The following is a 17,206-nucleotide window of genomic DNA, read 5'->3' as shown; positions in this document are numbered from 1 at the left end:
GGAGCCTGTTGGTCCTGGCTTTTATGCTGCAGTACTGTTTCTTGGATGGTAGCAACTGGAACAGTTTGTGGTTGGGGTGACTCGGGTCCCCAATGATCCTCTGGGCCCTTTTTACACACCTGTCTTTGTAAATGTCCTGAAGTTCACATCTACAGATATGCTGGGTGGTCCGCACCAGTCTCTGCAGAGTCCTGCGGTTGAGAGAAGTACAGTTCCCATACCAGGCAGTGATGCAGCCAGTCAGAATGCTCTCAATTGTGCCCCTGTAGAACGTTCTTAGGATTTGAGGCCCATATCAAACTTCCTCAACTGTCTGAGATCTCATTGAGATGTATCCAATAGGTTGATGTAGAGAGGATGCTTTCCTTGAGTCTAGAACAGGGCTTCCCAACCTGGGGTTCATGGACCCCTCAGTTAATGGTGGGGGTCCATGACATGAAAAAGGTTGGGAACCTCTGGTCTAGAACAAGGGGTCACAAAATTCAAGTGAGACACTTAGAACAGAGATGAAAAGATGTTTCTTTACCCAGAGGGTAGTAAACCTGTAGGAAGGAGGTGAAGACCAAGTCACTGAAGATATATATAATGAGATAGATTGATAGATTTCTAAACACAAAAGACACTTAGTGGAATGGGAAGGTAGCAGGACTATGGTGATGAATAGAGGATCAGCCAAGATGGGATTGAAAGTGGAGCAGTATTGAAGGGCTGGATTGCTTACCCTGGCTCCTATTTTTCCATGTTTCCATACTGTACATTCAATAATGTTGTGGATGAATTTCTACCTCAATGATTTTGCAAAGAAATGATAAATTGCACCTACTCCATTCAGGCATTATAAGAACCCAAGGCGCTACTTAATGAAAGCCAAGCAGCTTCTTGGCCACTAATTATCCCGCCAACAACATAACCAAGGCAGATAATTGGTCTCTTGTGGCACAAACATTGCAAAATTCAAAATACACTTTTGTTTGATGCAATCATGAAGAAGACATGTTAGTGGCTCTACTTTGTTAGGAGTTTGAGGAGATTTACTATGTCACCAAAGACCCTTGCAAATTTCTACAGTTGTACAGTGGACATCATTCTGTCTGGTATGAAAGCCCTAATGCACAGAATTGTAAGAGATGCAGGAGGTTATAGACTAGGGCATACTCTAGGATCCAGGAACAGCTACTTCCCCTTCTCCACCAGATTTCAGAATGCTCCCTGAATCCTTGAACACTGCCTTTTATTCCTTTTGTACTGAACTACGTATTTATGTTTGTAATTTATGGATACTTTAAGCCTTTGCACTCTACTGCTGCTGCAGAACAACAAATTTCACATCATATAAGCCAGTGAATATAAATCTGATTCCGATTCTGAGAAATGGTTTGGAATACCCTGAAGTTTTAGGTTTGCTGCACAAATGCAAATTTCTTTTCTTTAAGTAAAGATAAGATTAGGTATTACTTTTATTTATACATCAAAATACACAGTAAAATTCATCAGTTGTGTCAAATCAAACTGCCACACTTCCAGTGCCAACACTGCATGCTCACAACTCACTCACCTTAACCGTATGTACATCTGTTGGAGTATGGGAGGAAACCCAGGAGGTTATGGGGAGAATGTACAAATTCCTTCATGGATTTGGAGCATGGCATGAATTGAACCTAGCTCTTCCAGCTGGTGCTGTAAAGCACTGTGCTAGCTACCATGCTCATGAGATTTCTAAGCCTGAGTGAAAGCAAAGAAGGCAGCCAACACTTGGGGATACAAACGATTAGGACAAAGGATGGAAATTTAAAAAACTGGAATGTCATATAATTTAAAAAAAACAATGGCTAACACTGGAGGACAGGAAAGAGATTAATAAAACCAGGGCTTTTGATGAGGTTGCAGCTAGCATGTTTTTTTAAAGAACCTGCATATTACAAAGAGAAGAAAGATTAAAAGGCTGTTCATTCTGAATTTGTGGAAAAAATACAGCTAAATCAGGTTTAATGGGAAGGCAGGTGGGTCAACAAACTGAAAATCTTGTTGAGCTGATGGTTTCTGTGGTCATGAGTCAGTAGATCAGCTAGAGGACAGAGGGAAATTCAACTGCAATGGGATGTTCAGTTGGAGTGAAATGCTAAGTTTAAGCTGATACATTTGGAATTACTGTTTAGTATTTCCAGTATTTGCAGACTTTCTCTTGTTTCTGTTTTGTGTTTGTTTTATGAGCACTCTGGTAGATGGGGAATGCGGGGAGATGGAGCATGAGCAGTGTGGATTGAGAAAAGGAGCAGAATTAATAGACAATGATGGTGTCCCTGCAGCAAAGAGCACAAAACTAACAAAGAGAAGATGGTCGAACCAATGCGGGTTGAAAAAAGAAGTAATAAGAACCCTAAAGTAGTAATTAGCAGACAATGTCAGCCATATCATACTAAGCAAGAGAAGCAACGAAGAGTGAGAGGGAGATTCTCAGGAAGGTTAGTGCAGAATTTGAATACGATAATCAGAGGGTAATCTAAAGTTTTATTATGGTGCAGTGAATAATTATAGATTACTCTGAGACCGCCGTTGGTCAGAGTCGACTATGGATGTTGCATCTAGCTGTTTAGATCTGCAGGGCAGTACAATATGGAGAGCAAGTTACACACACAAAATGCTGAAGGAACGCAGCAGGCCAGTCAGCATCTGTGGAAATGAATAGATAATTGATGTTTCGGGCTGGGGCCCTTCATCGGGATTCTTGCCCATGTAGCAAGCTCCCCCGCTCCATGCATCTGATGAACTCAAAGGAACGACAGAGACCCATACAGTTCGGTACCAGCAGCATCGCAGGAGTTGCCAGTCAATGTTGATCTCAATGTAGGACTGCCTTAGGGACCCTAGCTCCAGATTTTTCCTTTGGAGTTTACTCCTGAAGCCTTTCCTATGAGTGGGTATAGCCGCATGGCAGCAGAGGTTTGAGATCAGAGTTTTTCTTCTCATAGATGAGCTGCCAACCATAGCCGACGAGCCCCAGCTGGCCAAAGCGACTGGTTTTAAGGCACCAGTAATCCGCCTTTGCCCCTTCTCCTGATAGTAGAAACAGCTCTGCCTGGTTTAGCAGTGAAGCCAAACGTAAAGGCTAGGAGCTTGACTTGGTTGTCAGAAGCTATTTAAGGTGCACACCAATGGGAGGATGTAATAGGTAGTGGGAGCTTATCCCCACTTCCATCCCTGGCTATAACAACATTAGGAACCATAGACTACTACTACAAGTAGAATAATCACAAAAGCTCCTTTCTAAAGGTAATCAACGTCTGTTTTGATAATTGAGCATGTTTAATGTACGATAGCACGATTAGCACAATTGAAAGGAGGACCTCAAAATTCATGATAGTACATGATAGTACTGTAGGTGGTATTACAATTCACCTACCAAAGGAGAAAACTCTTGTGCAAACCTCTCTGGGAATAAATAATATTCAGGTATAGAGGGGAAGAGCCAGGAAAAGGTGAGAAGTGCTGTAACAGACATGGCGGGGGGGGGGTGGTGGTGGTGAAGTGGGTACTGGTACTATTATTTTGCTTCAGGCTCCCTCACTCACAGAATTTTTCTTTCTTTCAAGACAGTAAGTATTTAATTAAATAAATAAATATTTATATATTTAATACTTGCTACTTAAAATAAATCTTCCTCTCATAATATGGCATGTTTGCAAATTTCTTTAAGTTCATGAACACTGGCATTGAAACAAATGAAAAAACTTTGACCTTATGTACTCTACCAAAACCTTTTAGCTCTGATAAAATGTGACTTCTTAACTCTTAAAGAAAACAATCACAGACTTGTTATTCTTTTCATGGATTTTCCCAAACTGTTGTCACACCAACTTATGGAAGTTTCAAATTCAAATGCACCATCATTTAACAATATTTACAGGGAAGATATTAACAAGGGTTTAAAGTGAAAATTAGTAAAGTAATTTTCATCCTTAAAGATCAGGGTAATCATGGAAGATGCAGCTTAATATGGTGGGTGAATATTACACTAATTAGTTTGGGTTGAATCATGAGGTAGACCATTTAACAAGTCACCCACTCTTCAGTGTAAAGATTTAAAAAACCATGCTCCGTGCACAGTTTTTCCATCATTGAGAAGATGAGATGGGGAATAAGCTTTACCAAGAATTAGTTAATATTAGGTGGATCAGAACCCTAGTGAAGGAACAGGTTGGGTGCCCACCTAAGCAAAACCTTCCATGTTATTCAAAGATTCAAAGTACATTTATTATCAAAGTATGTATAGAGAATACAACTCTGAGATTTGTCCTCTCGCGGGCAGCCACAAAACACTATGGATCCTGTTCAAGGAAATATCAAACACTGGAAAAAGGATTATAATGTGCAAACGGCAAAAAGCAAATGAACACCACAGAATATCAAACATCAAACAAGGAGTCCAGTAGTAATCAGTTTAGTTCAGTTCAGCACTGCGCCCACTTCAGGTCATGGAGCCTTTCTTCACTGAAGTGCCCCTTCCTGCATTAATCGCCTCGGTCAAACTGCTCAAAAGCAGCAAAAAAAAAGAGCAACCAGGATCCCGGAACACATGCAACGTGAACCTTCAAGTCCCTCAAGACAAGTCCACAGCTTGGCCAATCAATCCTTGCAGCATACGTCCTAACTCCTGCACTTTCCTCCAACAGTAGCTAGCCAGAGGGAGAGGAAGTCCAGTCAAATGCAAGCAGTCGGAGCCAAACACCCACCCATCCTCTGCTCTCATCCTTGCTAACTTAAAGCTTGCTCAACACCTCAATCAGAGAGAAGCAACAGAATTGAGCATGGGCTCGCAGGCCACACGCTCTTCTCTAAACCTCACTGAGGTCCCTTGGAGACAGCAAAATACCAGATTGCTCAATTGGCTCAAAAACACACCATCAAAATATGAATCACAGTTCCAATCGCACTCAGCTTAGTAGTGGAATCATGATTAAAAGAAGTACAAGAAATAAACGAAGTAGTTTTGTGAACTCTCTGCAGGACACCTCCATTGGTCGTGTTGTTCACTGGCGCCATCTTGCCAATATATCAGCGTAATCTTAGCCAGCGATGATTAAATACTCTGTGGAACATTACAGCTGCAGTCCTGCTGTGATTATGCTAATGTCATGTATAGAAAGTAATCTGTCAAGATCAGATCTGTACTATCTCATTTCCACGTCTCTCATCTTCCTATGAACTGTGAGCTTCCCTGCAGAGAAAAATCAGTGGATATTATCATCCTGGGGAAATTTTTGCTTAATGAGGTGTTTTAAAAAAAAACAAAAACTTTTATATTTCTTTTCTGTAACAGATTTATGTAAAGTTAAACCAAGATAAATATTCTTCATACAATCCATGTTCCTTGATTAATTTGATCTTGAAATGCCACTCATGTGTAAGGGTCAAAGTTAAAATCATTCTTGAGGCTACCATACTATTGGTGGACCTGAGAGATTGCAACATGCTTTGTACTTATAGGCAGTGCTGTGATGGTACATATCACCCCTCCGGGTAGAACCTCCTGCTTTTGGTATCCTGAGCTGTCTCTATTCCTCATACTGACCCCATATTATATGCAATGCCCTGGTTAAGACTTTTACTGCTATGCTGTAGATATTTCATTTTAGCAGTTTTGCAAGAGCAGTCTGTTCTGCTTTTAGCATATTTGGGTTCGAGGTAGAGATAAGGACCTATGTTATTCAACTTAAGAATATTATGTCAGCCAATCAAGATGGTGGAATTGAGAGGAGGTTCTAGAAAACGCAAGGTGGAGAGGTTTCGGTGACAGACACTGGTGTGGGTCGAGATCCTTTTGGGGGGGCTAGGAGAAGACAGGAGGGAAGATGGTTGAGGATGCCGCTCCTGTTACACAAGGTGCTTGGTGCAGATGAATGGCTTCAAGGAGGAAGGACCAGTACTCCTGTGGGAGACCCATTTGGTCAAGATGGATTTTGAGCAATATTCGGAAGGTGGTGCGTGCTTTCGTGCAGACCATGGGTCCAGTGCGTGAGTTAAAGACAACTTCAAGGTGAGCTCCAAGTGATGTGCACATTTGGACTGGGTTAACTGTATGGGCTTTTTATTTTTTTTTCCCTTTTTTTCCTATTAACTGTTTGATAAAGCTGACATTTGTAAATATACTTCCTTTATAATTGTAGGCAGTATATGATCTGGTATTTCTAGCCAATGGCTAATTGTACAGGGGTAGTATTTACATAGATCAGGGTTCGGGTTGTCGAGACATCCCAACTTCCTGGTGTTGGTGGGACCCAAGTCGTACTGACCCTAGATGTATGGAGTTTGAGAAAGGTGGTTTTATCACCACTGAGTCCAGTGGCTGCTAGCGAAGGGCTAATGAACCACATCTCTAGAGACGCCCGGTAGAAGGGGGTTTCATATATAAGAAGCTTAAATAGGCCTGAGTCTGTTTAGGGTTCTCATAGGATATGGGACGAGGCACTCCCAGACTCATGTTTATAGGGCACAGGTAAGTGTTGGGTTACAGATGTTAAGGACGATTCACAAAGCTGTACTATGGATTGACGACACTGGTACAGCAAGTTGTGAGTTGTACAGCAAGCTATTTTTAGAGTGAGTTTTTTTTTTGGGTAGATGATTCGTTTAGACTTAAATGACTTTGGCCACCAGACTTCTATTTGACAAAGTACTGTGGACTGAGTCCACAACAATGCGCTTCCTAAAAAGGTGTGAATACCAGATGCTTCTGGCGCCATAGTTTGACCTGATGCTGTAGCTTCGAAGACAGTATTATCTATACATTATAAATATTAATTTTCTTCTATGTTAGCACATAAAATGCCAAATAAACATATTATGGATTTAACTAAAGGCTGTGGATACCAACCCAGACATGTTGGCGTCGGAAGGAAAGGATGAAGTTAGGAGGTGTGATGTTTTGTATGTAGCTTCAAAAAGGAGCATTGTCTATGCATTGTCTATAACTTCTTAAGTAGCGATTGCCTTTGTGTTTAGCATATAAATATCGAGCCCACAGAGCTAGCAGACCTTTCTACCGAAAGCGTCTCCGTCGGTATGATGCCTGCTGTACCTTCTTGTGTCGAATAAAGAAGCTGCTTTGTATCTACCAGTGACTCTGTTTCTCCAGTGATTTCACTATGAATAGTTTAGATCTAACCATAGGTTAGATCTTTGATTAGAGATCCACTGAGCTCTTTAATCATGTTTCAACCCAGAGCACTGAGGGTACGTTGTATGACAGAAGGTCCATCTGTCAGGCATGACACTAAACCAAGCACCCGTGTGATGACTCAGAGGGGTACAACAAATACTCTTGACTTCTTATAAAGTGCAGGGTGCCTTGGCCAATAGTTACCCCTCAATCTGCTGCAACGTTCTGTAATATTGGGAAACATGACAAGATCTTTGAAATGCCATGTGTCAATCTTGCTATGTTCATCCTACTCTTCAAAAACACTTCACTGGTTTACAGTTCTTTGGGAATGTGAAGTAAATCTAAAACCTTCTGACTCAGAGGAAAGGTGAGACTATTAGCATCTAATACACACATAACTTTTCAACATGATGCAGTTATTCAGCATGAAGGGAAATATCAGTTGAGTGAACACTACCACTCTCTAGGAACTAATCTTTCTCCATGATTTCTGCAGTCCAACAATGGTGAATGGTGTGATGTGTCAAAGATGGTCAAATTAGGCCAAAACAAAAATTGCCAAACCAGTTAATTTAGTGTCCTTTGCTATTCGTGGAAAAGCTCCTCTGGAGCTGAGTGAGCAGCAGAATCTGAACAGCAACCATCTCATATCTCACAAAGATAACTGGAGCCTGCCAAAGGGTCTCAGCCTGAAACATTGACTGTACTTTTTACCATAGATGCTGCCTGGCCTGCTGCGTTCTTCCAGCTTTTTGTGTGTGTTGCTTGGATTTCCAGCATCTGCAGGTTTTCTCTTGTTTGTGACCATCACATTTCTCATTTGCAAGATTAATTTGGATTTTTCTCATAAAGAATAGGAATGAATGGACTCTGTATTAATGTTCCTCTTTTCAATGCCAGCTCAGTTTGCTGAAACAAAAAGAAATTCTCTGTGCTTTAGGACACTACAGCTACATCACTCCCTCTATGAATAGGGCAAACCCAGATTCCACCCATGTAATCATAGAATCACAGAATAATTACCATTGTCCCATCATCTACATATTTGTCAAAAAAGAACAACTCACCCTAATCCTACCTCCCAGCTCTGTAGCCCTGCAGTTCATGGCTCGTCAGCTCCACGTTCAACTGCTCGTTAATTGCAATGAAGTTTCTGTCCCTCATTGTCCTTTCAGGCAATGAATTCCAGAATGCTTCACTATCTGCGAGAACCTTTTCCCTCAGTTCTCCTCTCCTCCCCCATCAATTCCTCTGCTTCTTGGTGTTTGAACCTTCTGCCCAGAGCAATGGGTTCTTTCCATTTATTCCATCTATGTCCCTCATAATTGTACACACCTCAGTTATTTCACCTTATCAGTGTCCCTTGTTCCAAAAAGAATGACCTTGATGGTTAAAATTTTCCACCCTTGGGATTATCCTCAGAAATCTACTCTGCATCCTCACCAGTGCAATTATATTGTTCTCTAATGTGGTGCCTAAAAATGATGATGTGGCCTTAACTAGAGTTGTAATATCATTCTAAACAGAACTCCTCGTGTACTTATATTTTATGCTTTGTCTGAAAAAGGGAAGAATTCTTTGTGTTGTTTCAACAGCCTTACTGACCTGTCCTGCTGCCAATGGACACACTTTGCAAGGTCCTCTGTTCCTTCCTGCTATTAAACATCATTTTATTCCGTATCCTTCTTCTTTGTTATGTTTTCCCAATGCTTTACCTTATTCATCTCTGGATTACCTCACATCTGTCTACTTGAAGTTCTATTTGCTACTTGTCTGCGCAACTGACCCAACCAACTGTATCTTCTTGCAGTCTAAACCTTATCTTCTCACTGTTAATCACAGGGTCAATTCTTGAATCATCTCCACTCAAACCAAGATAGAGTAAATTTACTTATTTATTGAGATACAGTGCAAAACAGGCCCTTCCAGCCCTTTGAGCCACACCGCCCAGCAAACACCCAATCGAATCCTAGCCTAATAGAACAAAGAACAGTACAGTGCTGGAACAGGCCATTTGGCCCATGATGTAGTGCTGAACCAGGTACAATGTAAATAAACAACACCCTAAAATGAATCCCTCCTACCTACACAATGTCAATATCCCCCCACCTTCTTCATATTCATGTGCTGATCTTAACTTCCCTTAAAAGCCTCTAATGTATTTGCCTGTACCACAATACTAGGCAGCACATTCCAGGGATCCAACAGTCTCTGAGTAAAAAAAACTTAACCTTCACATCCCCTTTGAACCCACACTCGCTCGCGTTCAATACATGCCATCATCACAGGACAATTTGCAATGACCAACTAACCCACCAACTGGCATGTCTTTGGACTGTGAGAAGAAACCAGGGTGGTCACAGGGAGAACATACAAACTCCTTACAGCAGCAGCGGGAAATACTCTTGCATCTGTTTCTTATAACCAGATTTTAAACACTCTCATAAGAACAGAAGCAGGAATAGGTCATACAGCCCCTCAGAACTTCCTCATCTTTCACTAAGATCATAAACGCCACAAGATCACCACATCTTCTAATTCCTTCAATGTGCAAAAAAAAACTTATCAGCCTCCACCTTGCATACATTCAAAGAGTAAGCACCTTTTGAAGGGGAGAATTGCAAAGGTTTACAACACTCTGGAACTTCTTGTCTCTGCTTTGCTGTACTCTGAGCCTATGCACCTACACTCTGAACTCTCCAGCCATTGTGAAAAGCCATTGTGGCACATCTCCTGTAATTCTCTTCCAGTCTGATATATATTAGTGAAGTTACCTTACAGGATCGAAACTCTTACTGGTATGGACCAGTCTCTCCCAAAATAACAATCCCTCATCCTGGGACTCAATCTAATGAAACTCCATGAGGCTGATTGCAGGCCAGGAAGGAACACACACAAAATGCTGGAGGAACTCGGCAGGCCAGAAAAAAAGTAGTCCACGTTTTGAGCCGAAACCTTAGGCAGTAGGGCCTGCTTTTGGTACAGAGTACTGCACACAATAGCTCTCTGTCAGCTTGATTTCCTTGCCTTTGAACCACAAAGTATTTACATTGAAGGTGAACAGATCATTTACAAGTCAAGCAAACTCATTATCCATTGTTAAACTGGTGTGCAGGATTGGTGAGGTGAGGGACGGGCCAATAATTGATAGGTTTGATGAATAAGGTAATTTATAATCTAGCCTAGGAACCAATGTAGATCAATGAATATAGCTAATGTGGGTGAATGGGACTGAGCGAACTCCAGACCACTGGGTAGCAGTTTCAAATGAACTTCCAAGTATAAGCATTTATGTGTCTAAATGTGTTCTTCTCTCTATATATGCAGATTGACCTACTGAGGATCCCCAGCAGTTTAATTTTATTACCTATGATCACTTAGCATCTGCTTTACTTTCTAAGGGTATATACCTCAAGAATGGTTGAAAAGAGATAAATATTTAATGAATATACTGCTGGTGGCTGGTAAAAAGACTCTTACCAGGAAATAGTTATCACAGAAGAACCCAACTTTAAACGCATGAATGGAAATTATAATGGACATTTACAAAATGGAGAAGATAACAGCATCTGTTAATCATAAGTTGGAACAATTTGATTCATACAGGGAAAGATAGTTTAACTACATAACACCTCAAAGGCCTGATTTTATTCACAGATATGTTGTAAAAAAATCACTCCCTACTTGTACATAGTTTTCTCCTTTTGCTTGTTCTTTCTTTCCTTTCTTTTCTATAAGTGTATACCTCAGATAAATATTATGTGGAGATTTGTGGCATATATGACTATATGATATACATGTACAATATCTGAAATACATCTTATGAAAATGTTTGTTTGATGATGAACTTCAGTAAAAAATAAATTACAAAAAAAAGTCCTGCTTTAGTCTAGCTTCACAGGAGCTGGTTGCTGAACTAAAGAGGGAGATATTATGTGGGATGACAATAAGCAGTCAAAAGAAAGGACACTAAGCGACTATATTTTATTCGGAGTTTGAGGAGATTTGGTTTCTCAACTAAAACACTCGAAAACCCAATAAATGTACTGTGGAGAGCATTCAGACTGGCTGCATCACCTCGTCTGGTATGGTGTAGTGGTGGTGGGGGGGCTGCTACTGCACAAGGTCGAAGTAAGTTGCAGAAACGAGTAAAATTAGCTTCATCATGGGTACTAGCCTCCGTAGTACAGTATCTAAGGAGCAGTGTCCATCATTAAGGACCCCCATTACCCAGGACACGTTCTCTTCTCATTGCTACCGTCGGAAAAGGAGGCACATAAGCCTGAAAGCACTCATTCAGGAACAGCTTCTTCCTTTCTACCATCCGATTTCTAAATGGACATTGAACTCCAGAACCTACCTCACCGCTTTTATACTTCTGTTTTTTTTGCAGTACTTATTTTAACTGAACAATTTATTTAAGATATATATATATACTTAATGTAACTCAGTTTTTTTCTTTATTTATTATGTATTTCATTGTACTGGTGCCGTAAAGTTAACGCATTTCACGACATACGCCGGTGATACGAAACCTGATTATGAAGCTCAGAAGAACATCATAACTTCTGTAATGAGCCACCCACAGTGAAAATTGGTATTACCCAAATGGGGTTAATATCGAATGACTAATCCGATGGTCTTAAAAGAGAAACAACATGGCCAAAGCAAATACATTTTGAAATTCACTCTATTACCATAATTGTTATGCAAACACGACGAGGCGGGTGCCAGTGCCAGTGTGTACATCTCCCGTTTCGTGGAATGGATGGCTTAGTGATTGATGGGAGCTCGGTCCAATGCGGCTGGAGAGAGCGGTGGAGCCGGGAGGGGGAGGGCAGTTCCGTCCGCTTCCTCGCTATGCAGGTGCTAGTGTGTGAGAGTTTGGGGTGAAACTCAGCTGCTCCAGGAGTGTTGTTGGCGGAGGCGCGCTGATCCGTAATGCTGGCTGACTTGTAACCTCAGAGGCACAGCACAGAGACTACCGGCCGGCCAGAGGGTCGGCCTCTGCCTCTCGCTCCTGGGAGCTCGAGTTATCTGTGCTGCAGAGTTGGGTCGGACTCCCGGTATGTTGGGACGGCTTTAACGTGCTGCTGGTCGGGGCTCCGGGTGAGTGGCTGCCGTGTTGACCCCAGTGCTGTTAATGCTGCTGTAGCTACTTTTTATCCCAACCGTCACACCGCACCGACTTCAGGAGTCTCTCTGCTGGCTCCCACCCCTTCTCCTCGCCCGGTGACTTTCTGGTTGGGGCCCAAGGTAGGAATCCCCGGGATCCGAGCTCGGAAAAGTTTGTGATTCCGGAGCGGGAATGCCTGCCGTGGATTGCTGGTTCTCCGCGTGGCCCGGGGAGATGGCCAAAAAGTGTTCGCGGTGAGGTCGGAGCACTGGGTCTCTCGGGATGTGTACCCGGTGGGAGTTGTGGTTGACTGGGTCTCCCGGGAGGTGTTCCCGGCGGGGTTTCTAGCTGATGAGGGAACCCCTCGGGTCTGAGGAGGGAAAGACGAGTTGCCTCCCGGACGTGGGGGTATGTTTATGTTAACTTTCCCAGGGTTTCGGGGAGGGAGATGGGTGTTGTTTGTGTCCGTGCCGGGGGGGGGCGGGGGGTTGTTCGTTCCCGGATCCGTGAGGGAAGGTGGTAGTAGTGGTGTGTGCATTGATTAGGAGGAGGGAATTTTTCCCAAAGTCCTGGCGATGTGTCCCAATAGGGGGTGGGAATGTTTGCCTTTGGGGATTGTTGGGGGGAGGGGGTTCCCCCGTGTGGATGACCTTCGGCGCCGCTTATCCTTGGCACAGCCGGGGTGGGTTGGTTGGTGGGTCTGTGGGCTGGCACAGTTTCACGAGCTGAGCTTCGTCGCTCTTTGTACCCAGCGCAGGTGTGCAGACAGGCAGGCGGCGGGTGGCAGAGGGTTGCGTTGTCAGCGCCGAGAAAACTCGCAAGAAATGACGAAAGTCACCGGAGACGGCGACGAATTTATTGATTCTGGAAATCCAGAGCAACAAACGCGAAGTGATTAACTTATTAGTATGTGTTTTGTGTCCCTTTCTCCAGGCTGTGAGCTGTTGGCTGCTCATTATTTGGTGGGACCACAGCACGGCATGGGTTAAATATTCCCTGGATCCAGGAGGCGGGAGAGGCAGAGCGGCGAGTCCCGGTCCAACCTTCTCTGCCTGGGAAATAATACTTCACGGAAGGTGCGGAGCTTCAACCTGCAGTTGACCCGAAATTGATCACTTTCACTTTTGCTGGGCTGCGAAGATCGGGGGAAGGATTTTGAATGTGGTTGGCCGTCTCGGTGACCTATAGTCAACACAATGTAACCAAGGGAGTGCGAGGACGCACACGCTGATTGTCCAAACATGGGGAGAGAACAGGAGCTGGTGCAGGCTGCGAAGAACGGCGACATGCCGTCTGCACAGAAGTTGTTGGCGAAGATCAAGGCTTCGAAAAACAGTAAGTAAACCGATACTTTGCTTACCGGACAGAGCAAGCCCGCGAGTCTCATCTTCGAAGTTTTCTGCCGTTTTTATTGCATATATTGGCAGGGAGTTTGTAGAACAGCGCGCTTTTGTAGTTGGTACCATGGCGAATAAGGAAGATCTGTGTGTTTGTTTTCCCCCAAATAAACTTGCGCTGTGTCTGGTCTGACTGGGGTTCGTTGAATTATAGGGGTGTGCAGCTTTAGATTGGACCTGTCCCGGACAATCGGAGGTAAAGGGTGAAATGTGAGATGAATCCAGCATTGAGGAACACACACAAAATGCTGGAGGAATTTAATAGACGAAGCAACATCTGTGGAGGGAAATGAACAGTCGACGCTTTGGATTGATTGAGACTCTTCACCTGGAAGGGGCAGAAGCCGCGGAAGCCAGGATAAGAAGTAGTGGGGGGGGGGGTGTGAACAAGCTGCGGGTGATAAGTGAGACAGTGGCATTGAACGTTTTTGATTGTAAGTCCCTTGGCATCAACACGAGGTCAGGCACATACCACCAGCTGTTGAATCTCCCTTTAGTTCCTTCCCACCATCTGCAAATAACACTATCACTCTGTATTCCTCCTTTCATGGTCAGAGAGAGAGAGCAGAGATAGGCCATTTAGCCCACTGAATCAACCATCAAATTCCCATTTATGAATCTTATTTTAGTCTTCCTGCATCCCCATTATTCCCTCATCTTCTACCAGGCATCTGCTGTGGTAATTTAGTGGCCATTCAACTAGTGGGATGAAACTGGACCATCTAGTGTCTAGCCTGAGGTCAGAATGGAAGCCAGGTCTATGGCACTGAGGCTGCTACTGTGTTCTGCCCCAAGACTGAGGCAAAGTTATTTCCTATTGTGTTCTTCCCAGTAACTCTCAGACAGCCTTGAGCTGTGCAGGTTCCTCGTTGTCACTCCGTGACTTCAGCTGTGGTCTCTGTGGGGAGAAAGGGTAAGGTTTGCACCAGTTTCAGAGTCAAAATCCTTGTTCCTTGTAAACTCCAGCTCAGTGAGTTCCTTTTAAACTTTTACAAACTAGATCTGAAGAGAGAAATGACTGGTTATTCTACGTGATAACTGTCCCACGACCTATGGGGAGTTGGCATATGTTGATGAAAGTGTTAAAAACAATAATTTGCATTTCTATATCTTGCCATAACATATACAGTTTGCCAAGGTGAAGCCCAGGTGCGATTATCCAGCGAAATTTAACACCCAGCTGTATTAGAAAGGCACCAGGTAAAATAATCAAATGCAGACCGAACCCAACTCTCTGCCCTGTTCTGATCCCGGCTCAGAACCCTGCTTTGTTCGTATACTCCCTCCCCTTTCTAATGCAGAACAGTCTTTCCTCAGCAGCGGTCTCACATTTGTACCCCACTGCTCCTCTGACCAAAAGCTTGCTTGCTTAATGGTGAATTTTAAGGAGTAAGGTGTAGAGAGAGTGGTAGAGATGAAGTGGCCACAGGGCTTGAGATCCAGGTAGCTGAAGGTACCGATGTCAGAGGTGGTCTCTTGAGCACAGGGTTGATGAAGAATGGTTACCTTATAGTCTGAAGGGAGCTGTGAAGATATGGAGAAGATAAGCCTGCAGGGGAATCAGAACACAGTGATGAGAATTATGATATGAGGAGGATAGAAGGATTATCTTTTACTGCAGTAGTGCTCAGTTAACCTCAGTATGAGCACCCTTCCCTGTCCCCATTTGCAACTGACATCTGAAAAATCAGTGCTCTTAACATTTATTCACATTGGTTCCATTTTTTGTAGATTAACACAAGCTGCTCGGCTCAGATATAGTATAAGAACGTTAGGAGGCTATTTGAACCGTCACATTCTTGCTGGCTGCTAACAGAGCAATCCCATTCTTCTCCATTTCCCTGCATACTCTCAGCTTATTGTCTCCTGAGTGTGCCCAACACTCCCCTTTGCTTTCTTTTGCCATATCTGTACACCAAGGGGTAACTAGCAATGGTCTGTTAACCGACCAGCAAGTCTTTGCGAAGTGGGAGGAATTCAGCAGTCACCGGGGAAAGTACAAACTCTGCACAAGTGGTCTCTTGAAGTCAGATTGAGCTGGGTCCCTGGACCTCTGATGCAGGAGTTGTAAATGCCACACCACTACTGAGGCTGTAAACTTGCTTTTTGTCCAGGAAACTGACCAGAGTTCTTTAAAAGAGTGAGCTCTTAAATGTGCACACAGATGCCTCTTTCTCTGACTCGGCCGGATTTTCCCCCCCATCCCCGTTTAGGTTCTGCTGACCCTCCCCCCACACTGAAGGCTATGCAAATACACGCTGCCATAATCAGTGTTGGGAATTATTTCTCATGGTACAAACATGCATTTAGGCTAAGCTGTCAGGAACTTGTTTGTGGAAGCTGGGGCTAATGTAAACCAAAGTGGCAGGACGTGGCTGGGGAAAAAATGAGCAACAAGGTCTAAAGTGAATTTGGTTGGCTTCAGTTTGCTTTCTTTATTTCCATTTTGAGTGAATACTTGACTGCTAAGTACCACTCATTGAGCAATCTCTTAAATGCAGTTGGAGCCTGCCTCTAGGTAGGATTTTTGCTGACCCAGAGTAGTTTACAGCCAATGAATGACTTCAAAGATGTGGATATTGCTGTAATGGAGGGACAGGGTCTTTCACTAGAGTCCAGTTCTAATTGATTAGGTCAGAGTACCCAGCCCATTGTATTTGGACAGCTGTTCACATGGATGGTAGTGTCAATAGTGTGGTGGATACTGCACAGGAGACACTGAGTTACAGTATGAAGGACACTTGGTGCATCTGGAAGTCACAAGGGTGATTATCTTCAGTTCTGATATCTTTACTGTAGTCTCAGCCTTGGTCTGTCATTGTAGTTGGCTTGAACCTCCCCTCAGAGACTAGTGCAGAATGGAATCTGATGCTCACTACCTTTTAAGAGGTATTTAATTTGGAGGCAGGACACAGAACAATCCAGACCTAATGTGAGAATTGAGATCAATGTGGATGGCCTAGAAGCTCCATCTGGCCATGGTGGGTTGAGGGACCTGTTCTGTGTTGTGTGACTCCAAGGCAGGGAAAAGAGAACAGCACTGCCAGAGGTACTGCCTTTCAGATTGGAATCTACACAGCAGTCTTCTGAGTAACGCTTGATCTTGTGCAGAAGTCAGCAATAAGACTTATAAGAGGTTCATTTTAATTGTGAACGGTAACTTGATAATTGTCAGAAATGAGTTATGTTAAAAATATCAACTATGCTGATGTCAGTTGAATGAAAAATAGGTTTGCTAAGCTCATTTGGCCAGATACCCCATTGCTGAAACTAGACACATTAGACCTACAAAGTTTTGCCAGTTTCCCTTTTTTGGCTTCATCTGCTCAAATTAGCATCCTGTATTTTTCTAATTCCTAGTGTTTCTCCTGAAATTATATTGCTGTCTCATGGCTCAGAATCAGCATGTGATTTGCATTTGAGATACAAGAAACTACAGATGCTGGAACCTGGAGCAATGCATAATCTGCTGGAGGAACTTATTTTCTCTGAACCAGTGCAAGCTGTTGGGCTCAGGTAGAATGTTATTATGAT

The 17,206-nt window shown here is 43.2% G+C and overlaps 1 protein-coding gene across 4 annotated transcripts in view; it reads left to right on the top strand.

The window, feature by feature from the left end:
* The first annotated feature begins 12,019 nt into the window (after nucleotides 1-12,019).
* The window catches only part of LOC140187341 (caskin-2-like), a 303,949-nt gene continuing 298,762 nt past the window's right edge, over nucleotides 12,020-17,206 (top strand). For 2 of the 4 annotated variants that reach the window (XM_072242537.1, XM_072242540.1), the window contains exons 1-2: nucleotides 12,020-12,268; nucleotides 13,209-13,610. In XM_072242537.1, coding sequence (XP_072098638.1) covers nucleotides 13,517-13,610 — 94 coding nt within the window. In that variant the 5' untranslated portion in view covers nucleotides 12,020-12,268; nucleotides 13,209-13,516. Of the gene's footprint in view, nucleotides 12,416-13,208; nucleotides 13,611-17,206 lie in introns of all 4 variants that reach the window. The other 2 variants (XM_072242539.1, XM_072242538.1) reach the window with 2 other exon arrangements.

This window comes from Mobula birostris, chromosome 24, assembly GCF_030028105.1.
Source record: "Mobula birostris isolate sMobBir1 chromosome 24, sMobBir1.hap1, whole genome shotgun sequence".
Lineage (NCBI taxonomy): Eukaryota > Metazoa > Chordata > Chondrichthyes > Myliobatiformes > Myliobatidae > Mobula > Mobula birostris.
The sequence above is the reverse complement of the archived record's forward strand: the minus strand, read 5'-3'. Positions and strand labels throughout refer to the sequence as shown.